This window comes from Esox lucius, chromosome 23 (genome assembly GCF_011004845.1).
Source record: "Esox lucius isolate fEsoLuc1 chromosome 23, fEsoLuc1.pri, whole genome shotgun sequence".
Taxonomy (NCBI): Eukaryota; Metazoa; Chordata; class Actinopteri; order Esociformes; family Esocidae; genus Esox; species Esox lucius.
Window position 1 is genome coordinate 645,362 of NC_047591.1, and position 17,944 is coordinate 663,305.

The window sequence follows — 17,944 nt, forward strand, 5'->3', positions numbered from 1 at the left end:
GTGTGCAAGCTCAGGAGTAGTTCAAATACCCGGGCTGGCTGTGGTCGCAGAGGAGAGGTTTGAAAACTATTGGTCTAATGGACTGACTTGCACAAAGTCAAACACTGTCCATAATAAAACACAGTATTCCAATAAATTGCTATTACCTATTGGCTGATAGCACTAATATCGACAATGAAAAAGTGTTATCAATGCATCCCCATATAGGATGTTTGTGAGGTGGTGACCTCTCACCTCTGTTTGAAAGGTGTTCCAGGCATATGTGAGCCATTGGTAACGCTGCAAACCATAGTTGGGCATCCTGGACTTTAAACTGATCATATCTGACCTCTGAATGGAGGGCTGGGAAAGAACACAAGAGTTTAATTCAGTATAGTCAGCAGATGCAAAGAACAATACACCACAAGCCTGATTTTGACTAAATGTAGGGAGTGATTGAGATAGAGATTTGGCATTGGCAAGAAAATGCAATACAAATGTGATACAGTGCTCTAACTCATTGTTTCGCAACACAGCTGCATCATTGCAGCCAGGTGAATCCTGGTGGGTGTATACAAAAAGTGCTTTGAAAGCCAAAAGAGGCAGGTGGCTCAGCAAAGCCTAGTGTGAGATATGCAGCCAGTTAGAATCCTGGTTGGGGTAAACTAACACCAAAATTCATGCTCTAGCCTACCATATGGGCAAATACATACTGTGGCAGATATTTATACTGGCATACTACTTCTACCTTCCATACTACCCACACACTAAGCTGAATATGTCAGTGGAGTGGGGGGCCAGGAGCAGAGCATGTGAACCTTTTTTCACGGTTTTCCAAAATGTTGGTGTGACCATCTGTAACGCTCCAATTTCCAGTTAGCCATGATCTCTGGTCATTCTCTGCTCAGCATTTGTAGCCTACATAATCAGAAAATAAGTGTTTATGAAAATGATGAATTTAAACAAAAACGATGAAGGAAGCGATATGGAGCTGAGTTTTTAGCAGAATGAGTTTTAGCAGAGAAGAAAAGTACTCAAGGATGCAAGGACCGCTTCATGAGCAGTGAGTAGGATGCTTGTCTTTTCAGCTCCGCTCACATGCATCGCTATGAGGCTAGTAGTTGTTGTAAGCCAGGAAATGCTATTGCTTTCAGCAAGTGTGTGCTGGCAAACTTTGTGGTTGATCGAGCAGTGTTGATTAGAAGCAAAATAGCTAAGCAACTGAAATGGACAATCAATTAATGTTGTAGATTAGTATCTAAAACAAAATGTCTGTTACTGACCAATAAATAGTGTCCTGAAATGTGGTCAGTGAAGAGGACTGGTTAAACTTTGACACTGGCAAGTACAACATAAATATGTACATACACACACAAGTATAGTGTGCTGAACAAAGACAGTGACCTGAAATGTACACTGAACAAAATAACTTTTTTGGGGCAACTCTTTTGTTTTTGCCTCCATTTATCATGAGCTGAACTCAAAGATCTAAGACTATCTCTATTTCTCTCAAATATTGTTCACAAATCTGTCTAAATCTGTGTTAGTGTGCACTTCTTTGCCTAGATAATCCATCCACCTCACAGGTGTGGCATATCAAGATGCTGATTAGACAGCATGATTATTGCACAGGTGTGCCTTAGGTCACAATAAAAGGCAAATCTAAAATGTGCAGTTCCATCACACAGCACAATGCCACAGTTATTGCAGGTGTTTAGGAACCGTGCAATTGGCATGCTGACTGCAGAAATGTCCACCAGAGCTGTTGCTCGTGAATTGAATGTTCATTTCTCTACCATAAGCCGTCTCCAAAGGCGTTTCAGAGAACTTGTTGGTACATCCAACCGGCCTCACAACCGCAGACCAGGTGTAACCACACATGCCCAGGACCTCCACATCCAGCATCTTCACCTTCAAGATCGTCTGAATCCAGCCAACCGGACAGCTGCTGCAACAATCGGTTTGCATAACCAAAGAATTTCTGCACAAACTGTCAGAAACCGTCTCAGGGAAGTTAATCTGCATGCTCGTCATCCTCATCGGGGTCTCGACCTGACTGCAGTTCGTCGTCGTAACAGACTTGAGTTGGCAAATGCTCACATTTGATGGTATCTGGCACTTTGGAGAGGTGTTCTCTTCACGGATGAATCCCGGTTTTCACTGTACAGGGCAGATGGCAGATTGTGTGGGTGAGCGCTTTGCTGATGTCAACGTTGTGGATCAAGTGGCCCACGGTGGTGGTGGGGTTATGGTATGGGCAGGCGTGTGTTATGGACAACGAACACAGGTGCATTTTATTGATGGCATTTTGAATGCACAGAGATACCGTGATGAGATCCTGAGGCCCATTGTTGTGCCATTCATCCATGACCATCACCTCACGTTGCAGCATAATAATGCACGGCCCCATGTTGCAAGGATCTGTACACAATTCCTGTAAGATGAAAACATCCCAGTTCTTGCATGTTCCAGGTCCTGCCAATATCCAGCAACTTTGCACAGCCATTGAAGAGGAGTGGACCAACATTCCACAGGCCACAATCAACAACCTGATCAACTCTATAGGAAAGAGATGTGTTGCACTGCGTGAGGCAAATGGTAGTCACACCAGATACAGACTGGTTTTCGGATCCCCCTGGACCCCTCCAATACATTGTGGGACGAACTGCATTGTGGGATTGTTTATGTGCTGTATGCTGCCTGCTGTTACTTACCTGGCTATTTGCCAAACTTTTTCGAATTTACTCTATATGAACTAATTGATCAAAATTATATTTTAAGATTTTACCAACGCAATATTTTTTATCTGTTGACCTCTTACCCAACTTTACTACACAGGGACTCTTTTTGGACATAATTAACGGAACTAATCACCCCTGAACACCCGAGGCTAAGTATCATTAAAATGCCTTATCACTGTAATTGTTGTAGCAACAACACGGAGGAGAACTATCGTCTTCAGTTAAAGATAGCAGAGTTAGAGGCTTGGCTTCTGACGCAAATGTCAGGCAAGGATTATGCTAGTGTAGAAATAGAAAAAACTGCGTCAGTGCCACCAGGAAGAAACGATAGTCTTGTTAGCCCCCCGGCACAGCTCCTGCAGCCGGGCAAGAACTTTCTCTTGGTCACTGGGAAGAAATGCCGTCGACCAGTTAAACCTGAATCGTTGCTAAATCCAACTGAGACTTTCAACAGGTTTTCCCCACTGGAGTCGCAGTCAAGGCCCGAACCGTCTTCGGAGGGGAATGATTGGCAGGCATGTTCTACCGGTGGCCTTGAAAAACTAAATACTTTAGTCATCGGCGATTCCATTACACGCAGTATTAGACAAAAAAATCAGCCGGCGATCGTACACTGTTTACCGGGGGGCAGAGCCACCGACGTAGCTGCAAATCTGGGGTTGGTGCTAGCGAAGTCTAAAACTGGCAAGTATAGAGAGTACAGAGAAATTGTTATTCACGTTGGCACCAGCAACGTTAGGATGAAACAGTCAGAGGTTACGAAGCAGAACGTAGCATCAGTGTGTAAACTAGCTAGAAAGATGTGTCGGCATCGAGTAATTGTCTCTGGCCCCCTCCCAGCTAGGGGTGGTGACAGCAGACTTGCGCAACTCAATAGCTGGCTGAAAACAGAGTTCTGCCCGTTGCAGGAGGTAGAGTTTGTAGATAACTGGCTCTCTTTTTGGGACTCTCCCAGAAATAGGGCCAGGCCTGATCTGCTGAGGAGCGACGGACTCCATCCTAGCTAGAGTGGTGCTCTTCTTTTATCTAGGAACATTGACAGGAGTCTCACTCCTATAGCCTCACCATGAGATAGGGTGAAGGTCAGGCCGCAGGCTGTTAGCCAACCTGCTAGCAAAGTGGAGTCTGTCGATAGCATAGCCAGAGTAGTTAGTACAGCTTTACCTATTGCCACTGTGACTGGTTCCAGGCTGAGAAAAGTTAAACAAGGTAGTGCTTACAAAAACAACCTTATTAAGATAAAGCCTTCCTCCACCTCGGTCACAAATAAAAATAAAAATGACTGTATCACCTCGCATCTCAAAATGGGACTCCTAAATGTTAGATCCCTTGCTTCAAAGGCAGTTCCAGTAAATTAATTAATCTCTGATCATAAACTAGATGTTATTGGTTTATGTGAAACGTGGCTAAAGCCTAATGAATTAATTGCCTTAAATGAGGCCTCTCCTCCTGGTTATACTAGTGATCATATCCCTCGTGCATCCCGAAAAGGAGGGGGTGTTGCTAATATTTATGACAGTAAATATAAACTTACTCTCAAACATATCACTGAGTTTCATTCTTTTGAAGTTTTACTAATGAAAGTTAACCAGGCCGATAAATCGTTTTACATATCTACTATTTACAGGCCCCCCGGGCCATACACAATGTTCCTCAATGAGTTTCCAGAATTCTTATCTAACCTTGTAGTCATGGCAGATAGTATTCTAGTTTTTGGCGATTTCAATATTCATTTGGAAAAGTCCAATGATCCTCTTCAAAAAGCCTTTGAAGCCATAATTGACTCAATGGGTTTTATCCAACATGTCTCAGGTCCAACACATTGCCACAATCACACCTTAGATTTTGTCCTGTCACGAGAAATAGATATTGAGGATCTAATAATTTCCCCCCAAAATCCTGGATTATCGGATCACTGTCTAATTACATTTACCGTTAAAACAAGAAATACACTTGCTCCGCAAACAATGAGTTTCAAAATTCCGTACTATAAATTCTCGGACTAAAAATAAATTCCTTGATATTCTTACAAGTTCGCTCATTAACGACAGAGTAAATAAATCTGTAAACGATCAAATCGAGGATCTAAACTCAACACTGCGAAATACATTAGACACAGTTGCACCACTAAAAACAAAAGAAACTTGCTCCCTGGTACACAGACAATACTAGAACACTTAGGCAAGCCTCCAGAAAATTGGAGCGAAAGTGGCGCTCCCCCAAGTTGGAAGTATTCAGACTAGCCTGGATAGACAGTACACTATAATACCGAAAAACACTCACGTCTGCTCGATCAGCTTATTTCTCCAACCTGATTGAGGTGAACAAAAACAATCCAAAATGTATCTTTGATACAGTTGCAAAGTTAACAAAAAAGCAACGCTTAGCAAGTGAAGTGGGTCTTCACTTTTGTTGTAATGAATACATTAACTACTTTGATAAAATGATCATCATCATTATAAAACAAATAACTGACTCCTCCTTAAATAGTTATGGTCCTCAAAATCTCAGTTGTCCTAAAAATGTCTAAATTTGTAATGAGTTCTAAACCCACAAACTCTCAGCTAGACCCGATTCCAACAAAATTACTTAAGGAGCTATTTTCTGTGCTAGGTCAGCCAATGCTGAACATAATAAATTGCTCCCTTTACTCCGGATGTATACCAAACTCACTAAAAATAGCGGAAAGTAAGCCTCTTCTAAAAAAAATCTAATCTGGATCCCGACATATTAAACAAATATAGGCCAATATCGAACCTCCCGTTCCTCTCAAAAATCTTAGAAAAATGTACTGCACTCATGAAGGTAACAAATGACCTTCTAATGGCCTTAGTCAAAGGTTCCGCTTCCGTCCTGTTGCTTCTTGATCTTAGTGCTGCTTTTGACACTATTGATCACTCCCTTCTCTTAGAGAGACTGGAAACCCATATTGGACTACGTGGACATGTTCTAGCCTTATTTATTTCTAGCTTAGAGACTATTTAAATTTAGAATAGGTCAGAAGTATGATCAGATGGACAAGGACAGGGACAGCAACGGGCCCCCCAAACCTGGTACCCCGCAGGTGTGGACCAGGACCTCATGTCCTCCTAAAGTTTAAAACGGGAGGAGACTGGGAAAATTCAGAAAATGCATTCCTCATATCAACAACGATTTATAGTGGAGAAGGAGAACTTAGTGGGAAAGGAGAACTGACCCAATCCCCCAGGACAATAGTATAGCAGCGTAAGATCTTGGGACTGAGACAGGGGGGATCTGGCAACACTGTGGCCCTACCCGGAGGAGGCCCCAGACAGGGCCCAACAGGCAGGAAATCTAATCAGCATCATGATATGCCACACCTGTGAGCTGGATGGGTTATCTCTGCAAAGGAGAAGTGCTCACTAAAACAGATTTGGACAGATTTGTGAACAATATTTGAGTACATAGAGAAAGTCTTTGATCTTAGAGTTCAGCTCATGATAAACAAATGCAAATGCAAAAACAAGTATTTTAGAATTTTAATTTATTAACCTGTTTGCTTTTTATGGGTTATGACTGTGTATGTGTGGTGTAGGGGTTGTTTCCCCCCTAATAAAAAATATATTAATGAATAATAAATATTAACCACATGGTAGTGCTGACATATCTTACTGTATATCTTGTATATCTACACTATTTCAAACTCCACTGGCACAATTTTCACAATATTTGAATAAACTATGTCTTTTTATAGAGTTTCTTCAGTACAAAATTGTACTGATTACCAAAATCGGTGGGACTTTCTGCAAAGGCACTCAACAGAATGCCCGAAAACCATATTGCAGCAACACACAGTGGTGTGTATTTACCTCCAAATCCTCTCTCACCCAACTTGTTTTATAGTGTAATCCTCTCTCCATACTCAATATTTCAAACAAGCTTATGATTCTCTAAGTGTATACTAGGCCTGGGGCTCCAACATTCCAGCCTGTCATTGCTGAAGTTGGCAACAATTTGTTGTCTAAACAATTACCCTGTCAGGGCAATAAGAACCCAGACCAGTGCTGTTCAGGGTACCCTCATTCTGACACACTTAGTCTGCATTAGTTATCCCCCTCCCCACACCTCTCCAACAAAACAGTCCCCCAAAACACACCCTGGGGCCACTCTCTCCTCCCTTTCCGCTTCACACTTCATCCCTCTCCGCATGTCTATAAATCAAGTGGTGATAAGCACAACACATGACCCAGGTTACCCCAAAAGACCCTTGGGCCAGATGTGTGAGCTTGGGACCTTCTGCTCTAACAGGGTTCTGATAAGAAGGCTGGGAGTGGGAGGTGGCAGGGTAGACTCAAAGGTAGGACACACTGCTGCTTACATACAAATATACACAAACGCACACAAATACACACACACACACCTGTGCAGTCAGAGTTCCACCTGCTGTGACGGGACATCAAAGCCACTGTGGGCTCTTTCATTACGGAGAGATAATCCCTTGGACCAGGGGAGGGGCAGCCCTGTAGGGGACAGCCCATTGTAATTGAGAGCCCAACCCATTGTTTTCATAGCACAGACCCCCACACCCAGAGCAGAGGCTGGGGGCCACCGCAATACACTATATCTATTTTATTTCTGCTTTGGGCCAACAGAAGTTTCCTAAGCACACTTTGTGAGAATGGTGAATGTTTCTTTTAGTTGGAATTTTTTGGTTGTTGAAATCAGTTCATTTTCCTAGTGTTCTTTGACCTGTGGCCTGCACTGGCCATTTTGCTTATTGGGCAACCACAGGAAACAGAAACACGAGAGCTGAGCAGAGCCGGACATAACTGACATATTCATGTCTATTCATAGCACAGTACAGAACATACATACATAGGTCTATAAGTACAGCCACCATACGTAGAGCTGGAGCACAGAGATGTAGTACAGAGAACTGCAGCATATCTAAAGCATAAATACACAACATGTAGAAAAGCAGTGATGCACTTACCTCATCATATGTCCAGACACCACTGGCTAACTCCACACAGAAGATCACCAACAGACTGCCAAAGTACTGTGAAGTACAACGCAGACAATTATTTTCAAACTTAGATGTAAACAACGACGTGCACACACAGGTCTTATAAAGAGTAATGTCGTTCTTTTAGACGTTCTTTTAGGGGCATGTCAGTGGGATGGGTATGTCTGACAGCCTGTTTGTTTAGAAAGTGTAAATATAAGAGTCAAACAGATGGATCTGCTTTGCCTTTTTTAGTGCTGCAATCCATTTAGAGCAGACCAGACCCAAACAACACACAGAAGCAGAGACATACACGGCTGTGAACAAATCCAGTCACACTCTCACACAAATACAAACGCACACAACCCAAACACATAAAACCTTTCCCTTGTCTACTCCTCTTTGGAACTATCTATCATGCAAGTAGGAGTGTGAACTTTTCACCCTTTGTACCCACCTCTAACCCATTCCTTCACTTACATACCAAAACACACACAAATATACGTCACTGTTGAAAGAAGAACAACCCTTCCCTTGACCTCTTCTGGCTTGAACTATTGCTGTTCTTACAAAATGACAGTCATTATGTTTTCAAGAAAAAAGCACTCTTAGATACACACACAAACACATTTGGTATCCTTCTGGAGCCTGAACCCATTTACAGTTGTTTTCCCTAACCACTAAACAAAATCTAAATCTTAAAAACCTAACCCTAAAACAATTAACCATAAACCCAAATGTGCTGTAGATTTTACTCTTAACTAGGGCTGTCATAGTTAATGTGTGTTATTAATTTAAGATGTGGAATGCCATTGATTTCTTTGTCTGTGTTAATACATTTTCTTTTGAGCCTCAGTACCAATTCATAGTACAAATACAACTCCATGTTCTTTTGCTTGTTTGTCTACCCATCATTCACTTTCTGTCAACCCACAGCTGACGCATGCCATATTGTGAATGCTAGCAATGTAGTACAGCAGCGAGAGCCATTCAGCTGCTGAAGAGATAATATATACAAACTTATCAAGCTAAACAAATAGCACAGTCTCCCCCTGGTTGCCCCAAGCACAAGCTGACATTGTATAGCAGCTAACTACAGTAGCCTCTCTACCTGTATGTTGCTTGAATGGACCGGTTCAAACATGACCATCAACAAAACAGCCTAATAAATTAGGAGTGGATGGCATAACACCTTGCAACTTATCTGACATTGTATGATTTTTTTTGCGGGGGGTTACTTAGTTTGCATCCATCAGCTTTTTTTTTGCAGTTAGCTCAGTTAGCTTGAGGAAATATAGGTGATGTATCCATTCTAGCCATGACTGATGGGCTGCCTTTCATAATGCTGCAGCAGGTAAGTGACACAGAGCTGTAACAGAATGCATTTTGGTCTTTGCATGTCAAAAACATGGCATCTCATGTGTGAAATAAGCTTTGATGTGTCAAATAACAACCGTTTCCAAAAAGATGGGACGATGTGTCAAATGCAAATAATAACAGAATGCAATGATGTGCAAATCATATCAAACGTTTAACTACAGAAATTCTATTGTTTTTGGAAAACTATATGTCCATTTCATGCCAGCAACACGTTAGAAATAAGTTGGGACAATACGTTTAAAAAAAAAAAACTCTTCTACTATGGAGCCATGCTGTTGTAATACGTGCAGAATGTAATTTGGCACTGTCTTGCTGAAATAAGCATGGCCTGTCTGGCACTGTCTGGATGGCAGCATATGTTGCTCCAAAACCTGTATATATTGTTCTGCATTAATGGTGCCTTAACAGATGTGCAAGTCACCCATGGCATGTGCTCTAGTGCACCCCATACCATCACGGAGGTTGGCTTTTGAACTGTGCAATGATAACAAGCCAGATGATCCCTTTCCTTTTTAGCCCAGAGGAGAGGGGCGTCCATTACTCCTAAAAATAATTTCAATTACAGTTTTCCACTTTGCCTCAGTTCATCTTAAGTGAGCTTAGGCCCAGAGAACACAGCGGTATTTCTGGAACATGACAAACTGTGTTCACACACAATGGTTTTCGGAAGTGTTCCTGCCCATGCAGGAACACTTCAGAATCGTGTCTGTTTTTAATGCAGTGCCACCTGAGGACCCAAAGATCACGGCCATCCAATACTGGTTTTCGGGCCTTGTCCCTTGCATACAGAGATTTCTCTGGATTCTATGAATCTTTTAATGATATGGTGTACCATAGATGATGAGATCCCCAAACTCTTTGCAGTTGTACATTGAGAAAAGTTATTCTTAAATTTGCTTGAGCAGTCTTTCATAGAGTGGTGAACCGCTCCCCATCTTTACTTCTGAAAGACATCCTCTCTGGGATGCTCTTTTTATGCCCAACCATGTTATTGACCTGTTGCCAATTAACCTAATTAGTTGTGAAATGTTCATGTGTATAACACAATAATTACAAAAAATATTAAATTCATAGGTTTCTAGTAATTGTTAGCATTGCGAATGTCGGGCACCAATGCAACCAGCCTGTAAAATTATTATCTGAAACAAAGACAATGTCAATATTGTTAGTGAAAATGAAACCATAGGTAAAATGTCCCTACAATGTTTTATTATTTTTGCAGGGATTTTTGGTTTCCACAAGAATATTTATACTGTACCTGTGTACACCAGAGGTGGGGGACTCGAGTCACATGACTTGAACGTGCCTTTAACGCTGCACAATTCAAACCGCGCCAAACATGGCAGACAGTAACGTTAGTCGAGCTCCACATATAGTATCGTTTGGATACAAGGACTTTGAACTGGACCGTGTGAATAAAAAAAGATTTGCCAGATGCAAAATATGCAACAACGTCAAATTTCATTCGTTATTTTAAGAACCAAAAGGAAAGGTAAGAAAGTAATCTCTTTATATTCAGTTTCACTAAGATCTATAACGATTAAGTTACTAATGTAATTAATTAATCTTTTGTTTGTCATAATTTGGCCTTGGTTGCATATTATGTTTGTTTTTTTCTTGTTAGAAATGTGACCATTATCATTACTGAATACGTCTGATAAATAGATGTAAGGGAATTTGACTATAACAGTGGCATAGCCTGAATTTTAATGTTGATGGGCATCTTAAAATGAGCGGGCATGTATATAACACGTAGGCTATAATGTCTGTATTAAATGTGGGCATTTTCAAGTGTTTGTGGACTGCGTGTGGAAACTAAAAAGCATTGTGCTTACACCATAACAGTTAACTTTACTGCATGAAAGGCTAACATGGAGGCGCCGATGTGATTACTAGCACCTAAACATTTCGAAGAGGTTTTTTTTTTTACTCATACAGACAAGAATAATGACAGCGTAATTACATATTAGGCAGTTTTTCAGTCACAATAATTAGTTTATAAGGTTGTTATTATTAGCCCTTATTACATGGATTGGCTGAATTCCAGTGCGGAATGCGTGTTATTTCTTGATAACAGACTGTTGCCATGAAAAACAGCGCGTTGCTATGGACGCAGCAGGATTCTAACCAGAGACGGAACGGACTATTTTCTTTAGAGGAAGCAATACAATCGTTTTTAAATCAATAAATTCCTTTTGAAATCAATATTTTGTGTCAAATTATAGATTTATTTGGTAGGTAGCCATGTAATAAACGGGATAAGGTATAGCGAGGCGGCTGTTATAGCGAATACAACCCCTTCAGGCTGATTCAAGATCCCTCCGCTTCGTCCCCCCAAAAAATTGTACCGCGGAGGAGAACAATATTTGATTTTGAAATCGAGCTTCGCACTGAGCGCACGTCAGAAACAGAGGACAGTGTGTGTGTATGTTCATCTCTTTAGTACTGTGACTTGACTTGACTTGAAACTTATAAGGACTCGACTTGACTTGCTTAGGGTGAACGCTTGACTTGAATTGCTTGATTTATCTGAACTGTGACTTGAGACTTGACTCGAGACTTGATGGTTGAGACTTGATGGTTAAGACTTGAGACTTGCTTGGACTTGACCATGTGTGACTTGTCCCCATCTCTGGTGTACACACACATACACAGACACACACGCACAGACAAGATTTATAAAATAAATATATTGTTTGAGTATTGGAAGGTCAGGGACTTCAAGCTTGCATTTCCTCCTGTATAAACAGGCATATTTCCCCCACTCATACTTAATGAACATGAACACAAGGACAAGAGAGGAGACTAGGGGATCGAGAAAGAAGGAAGGTGGACAGGTGGAAAAACGACAGAGAGGGTGTGGGAGGCGGGTGTATAAGTTTAGGCTAAGAGGGATTTGCTTGTTGTCTTTACGTAAGGAGAAACTATTTTTAAGCGACCTTTCAAAGCATCTCGGAGGCTGCAACTTTAAACCTCCATTCGTCCCTAACATACTATATCCATACTAGCCCACAATACTCCACTACATGCATGTAAACAAAATCACCCATCCCAATACACCCTCAGTGCAATTAAAAAGGACGCTATTATTGATGACCATCTAATTCTAGGCCCATGTTTTTTTGGTACAATTGTTTATACATTTTGTGTAGTACTATCCTCAATAAATCAATCCCTTTGTGGTTGTGCTTGTGTGTTGGGAGTGGGGGTGTTGACTGTGCAGTAAGAGGTGTAGCTATGCAACACTTCATTATTAATAATTTTATAGAAGTGCAGTTTGTAGAACAGTGATTCTAAACCTTACTTTACCTAAAGAAACAACATCTAGGTCAATTTTAAACCATTAAACAGGAGAGTAATATTCCTGTGAAAGTGAAATAGCGGCAGGTGAATGGTTGCATTGGTAACCCAAGCACCACTAGCCCCTTTCAGCCACCTCAACACAGTGGGCGGAGATGGGTTGAGTGGTGTTAACCATTGTCCTGCTCAACTGAGATAATATTGTCTCCATGGAGCATCAGTGAAATACAAGAATGCCAGGGCAGAGTTACAAGGAGAGAGGGGTGAATTAAGTCCTGTGGAGGGACAGGGGAGAAGTTGAATATGGAAACTTTGGTGAGGAACAATCAGAAACAAGAAATAAGTCCCAGGTCCTCTGCCCCAATGCTACAAATGAGAGATGGAGCAATAATGCAGACACTATCCCACCTTTTCCTCTGCCCTTTCACTCTCAAAGGAATACCATTAGGTTAATCATGTACTGTACTGTGGGTTGTTAGACTTATAATAGGTATGGTTGAATTGGTCAAAGTAAATAGTACACTGTGATGCTATGATTTCTTATCAATGTAAAGATATGATAGTAACATAAATAGTGGGTGCAGCAGAGAGACTAGTGGTCAAGGGCATTGGGCCAGTAACAATATATTGCTGATTTAATCCCAGAGCGTATAAGGTATAATAAACTTTGTTGCTGTGCCCTTGACCAAGCACTTGACTGAATGCTTATAAAGGGCTCTGGATAAAAGTGTCTGCAAAATGATTAAAGCGTGTGCTCCATAGGACACACATTGCGACCACTGAAGAGACGATCCTTGTATGGGACAGCTTGGATGGAAATTGCCTTTTTTGGGTTACTGTCTACCTCTAACATCCTCAATCTTAAACTCCCATTATTGTTTCTAACTATTTTCACCTGAATTAATCCTGCTCTTTTTACTTTGCATAATGTACAAAACTGTTAGTGGTGAGTACTTGAGTTAATCACACTCATATCTGTTCCTCTCTTTCTCTCTCTCCTCCACCTCTCTATCTCCTCCCTCTTCTTCTCTCTGGCCATCCATCAGTACCCAGGGTACCATTACTCAGGTAGGCTTGGACAGCAGCGGGCAGTGAATAGTTTTACAGCTGTGCTTATCCGGGGAATCGCCATGCCACTACACACCCGCACCAGGCGCGCTCCTCGCTCTGAACGCAGCACTGCAAGAAGGGGGTTGGGGGGTGTTGCTAACACAAGCCGTGGAGCCACACACTTATGGGATGATGAATGGCCATGCTGGCGCTGCATTGGATGAGTAACGGCTGTAAAACCAAGGGTGAATTTGAGTCACGTTACCCGCTGGGGTGTGAATGGTACAACTACGCGACTGTGTGGCTGTCTGGGGAATTTATGGGCCTTTTCCAGGCTTTATGAGGACATGATAATTCAGCTTTAGTGAGATGCTGAGGACATCAGGCTGTTACAAATGATGGAAACAATAGCACAGGGAGAAAGGTCAGGAATTGAGGGCTACTGTGTGTCTCTGGGTCTCCGTGTGCGCTTGTGCGTGTTTGTATACTTGAAGGTCTTATAAATGTCTCACTAACACTAAAAGCTATAGAAGCTAAGCAGCATTAGTCCTGCAGTTGCTCAGTGGGAGGTCATATGCTGCTGGAAATGTTGTTGGAGTTCATTGGAGGCACTCATCAATCTAGTCTAAATATCAAATCACAATGCCCCTGGCAGAGAAGGGAACATTGCACCACATAGGGTGCTATCAGTCAGATATGACTTTAAATGGATGTTCTAACTCTGTGTGGTCACTAAACATCCCACTGAACTTATTGTAAGAACAAGGGTGTTAACCCTAGTGTCCTAGCTAAATGTCCAATCTGGCCTCATACCATCATAGCCACCATACTTCCAATTGACAAATGTTAAAGTATAGGATCTAAATTTATGTAATAACTAATGTCACTCTAGATAGGAGTTGCTCTTCTGGATAAGAGATTAATCTAGACTAAAATGTGACAAATGTAAAACCTTATAGATATCTACATACAGCAACCAGATTCTCCAACTAAACCAAATATGCCCATTTCCCTGTACACACATATGTACACACTGACACCCACATGTTCATTTCATTCAGACACGTACCCAAGACAGGAGGAGAAGATTGCATTTCAGTGTGCCGCAGTACCCCACCATAGCCACGATGATTAGAAAACAACACACAGCGATGATGACTGGATGGACAGCAGGGGAATAAGTGAGAACTGCTGCCTCCTCAAGCCTAAAAAAGAGTGAAAAAGAGAGGAGCGTAAGAAAGGGAGGGGGGAGGGTCTCATTTCTGAGTGCAACTTGGCCGACTTTGTTTATCGCTCTATCTATCCTTCTTTTGTTTCTCCCCTCCCTCTTCTCTCCTTGTTCTCCTTGTATGGCTTGTTATATTATTATGAATATGCAGCTACCAGTAAATCGTGATTGCACTCTGTAGGAATGTGAATCTCTTCTACTGCAGCAGTTAAGTGAAGATGACACAGTAATCTGTGAACAATCATAGTTGGTAACAAAATGGAATAAAAAAGGTTATGTAAAATTATAGGCTAGTGTGATATCAATCCAAGAGCTCCTACTCTCTTTCTGTTCTCCTTCTATGTTTTCACAGTGCTCAATCTCCCTATCCCTTTTGTCCCTCCCAGTGCCAAAATTGATATGTGCCAACACGAAATTATGCTTACCTGGTGTGGGCTGTCAAAGTGAGCACAATATTCAAGTAGTCCCTGATCCAAGCAGCTACCCCCAGGACACATATTGACATGAGCTGGTAGCAGAACACATAAAAACACCCAAATGCAGAGAGAGACACACAAACATTACCCACAGAAATTCTGATAACAATTTAATGTTTTAGGCCTACAGGCTTCCATTGAAAATATGTTATTTCAATAATATATAACTGAAAACAATGTAACAGAAATTATTACGAAGGAATTTGGTATGGCAAGTAAATGTTACCTATGGGGCAATTTTATATGTGTGACAGTTTCATAAGCCACTAGACAACAACCTCTGACTGCATGAACATGCAATTATCAATGGTTATGCCCACAAATAGAATGGAGTAGAACACCAAACATGGGGTGTATACTTGGGATGCACAATTGCACATTTGTTTCCTATAATGTAATGTATGTTTTGGAGTTTCATGATGGGGTGGAGGCAGAGGAAAGGGGTGGGGTATGAAGTTGGCATGCCATCGGTGTGTAATGTGAGCATGGGCCCTACCCAGCCGACCACCTGCTCCGGGGTCTCTGCTTCTTACCCAGAAGAGTAAATTGAGAGCGTAGAGCAGGCAGCGCAGGCACCTCACTGCGTCTTCGCGAGCCATTCTGAGAGCAGCAACAACTGGTGGCCAAGAGAGGACTCCACATCTTAACCCACGCCACCATAGCAACATACTTCACTAAAAATACAGTGAAAGGAATAGGAATCCATTACATTAGGATAATGTATCATATTAAAAGAGAACATGTAACAAAACAGTTCAAACAAAACAGTTAACAAAAACAGTTCATACAAACTGGTAACAAAAAAGTTCAAACTACCTACCAGTTTCACATGGCTCATTGTCTCCTGCGCGTCTTTCCAATGTCTTGTTTAAGCAGCCCCTGTAGCCTATATTCATGGGACGTTCCAGAAAGCATTAACGACAGGTGGCTTCTTACTTTCCCCGCTCCAAGAATGATGAAGTGTGCGGATGAGCGCTCAGCAGTACTGACATATCTACATCAATCATCACTCACTTAGCAAGACTAAGAACTGAAAACATATCCAGAACATTATAGTCAGACAACTTATTATATTGGATATTGTGGAAAATTAAGATTATCTATTCATATCAATCATTTAACTCCCGACTAAACTTAAAATAAAAAAATAGCATAGCCTACTGTGGCAAAGTTGTCATACATTAATCTTCTGTTGCGCACGCTGACACTCTCGAAAAAATAAATCCCTCCAGAAAAAGAATTCCTTTTGCGGTACGACTAAGATTTATACATATATATGTAATATATATATATGGTAAAGTTCGACGTAGAGTCAATATAGCCCTGTCAATTCAACTCGTACACGCAGAGTGGCCCAAAACTAAACTCAACTTGTTGTTCACTGTCATCTAGAGAGGGCGGTCCGCGGGGTCCTATAGCGCTTCGCCTAATTGCGATGCAGTAGCGGCAACAGCAGGGCTGTGGGTCTTCGGGGGGAGGATGGAATGCGGACAGATTCCCGCCTCCTTGAGATTGCAGACATAGGTTAAAAGGTCTCATTGTCTAGGCCTGGGGGAAATGTAGGACGGGAAGAAAGTAATAATGATGCTGTGGAGCATTATAACTGTACCACTCTCTAATAGATGTGCGTTGTTATTCTATTCCTATTCGGTTATACTCGATTACTTAACAGGTCAGTTACAGGGTTTAAAATAACTTGTTGTATCTATTATCCACATATAAATGTAATTACAAGCAGTACAGTAACTGTGAAGAGGAGCCATTAAGAAGAATGAATCACAGTAAATGATTTAGTTTGAAACACTGAGCATACCTCACTCATCTTAATTATATATATTAGGTAGTAAAATGAATTATTGGACCATACATCTCTGTCCTTCTCGACTTTTAGGCTAATATTTTGTACACATTACTAGTGTTTGTTTTTGCCATAATGCTGAGATCAGTAGGTTTAGAGAAATTACATCACAACATAGACTTTCCTGGGGGGTCTTTAGTGTGCCAATCCGATTGAGACAAAGAGATATGTGAAGTTGAGGGGACAGTGGGACTGTTTGATGCTTGGGATGGATGGGTAATTGGAGCTTGCAATAGAGTTTGAGAAATACTGAGGAAAATAGAATAGCCTGGTTTATTAAAATGGGGAAAGTAAAATGCTATTCAAGGTGGTGAGACAGTGAATCAGAGTGAATCAAGGCGCTTATATGGAAATGGGGCAGTATATAGCTTTGCATCTGACCTGCAACCAAAAGGTAATGTATGAAATAATTAATGAATGTGAAGTCACTCTGGATAAGAGTGCAATAGCAAACTGTATCCAACTGTTGGCTCTTAAGCTAAATTGGGTTGGTCCTGGTCTCTCCCTAGATAGGAGCCAAGGTGTTGCTGGAAGAGGGATTGGAGTTTCGTAGGGGGCATTCTAAAATCTGTTCTGAATGTCAAATACCATGGTAACGAATGGGACACTGTAGAGCACTTACCTGTAGTACTTATTTATGTTTATTACAGGAGGAGAATTAATGAGACAATTGAAAGATGGAGATGGCCATGATGGTATGAGGGCCACATTGCAAATATGTCCAGGGCACTGGGGTTAACACTCCTACTATTATGATAAGCATTACTAGACCTTTAGTGACCGTGAGGGTAGCCTCTCAACATCTTTTTATAAAAACAGCACTCTCTATGCACACACTAACCTACATTCGGAAACCTTTTTCACATAATTTGCTTTTATATAGCTCTGTTCACTGGGAGTCTTTGACCCACAGAAGTGCCAAACATACACAAACACAAGTGCCAATTTAGGTTGTGTCTAAATTAT

General features: G+C 41.4%; 1 protein-coding gene across 8 annotated transcripts in view; it reads right to left on the bottom strand.

The window, feature by feature from the left end:
- The window catches only part of tspan12 (tetraspanin 12), a 30,178-nt gene extending 13,596 nt beyond the window's left edge, over positions 1-16,582 (bottom strand). For 3 of the 8 annotated variants that reach the window (XM_010868264.3, XM_013131786.3, XM_013131787.3), the window contains exons 1-6: positions 15,941-16,273; positions 15,654-15,736; positions 15,070-15,152; positions 14,486-14,621; positions 7,675-7,740; positions 235-342 (exon numbers count right to left, since the gene is read on the bottom strand). In XM_010868264.3, the coding sequence (XP_010866566.1) occupies positions 235-342; positions 7,675-7,740; positions 14,486-14,621; positions 15,070-15,152; positions 15,654-15,736; positions 15,941-16,016 (552 nt within the window). In that variant the 5' untranslated portion in view covers positions 16,017-16,273. The other 5 variants (XM_010868261.3, XM_010868259.3, XM_010868260.3 and 2 more) reach the window with 5 other exon arrangements.
- Positions 16,583-17,944: the final 1,362 nt, after the last annotated feature.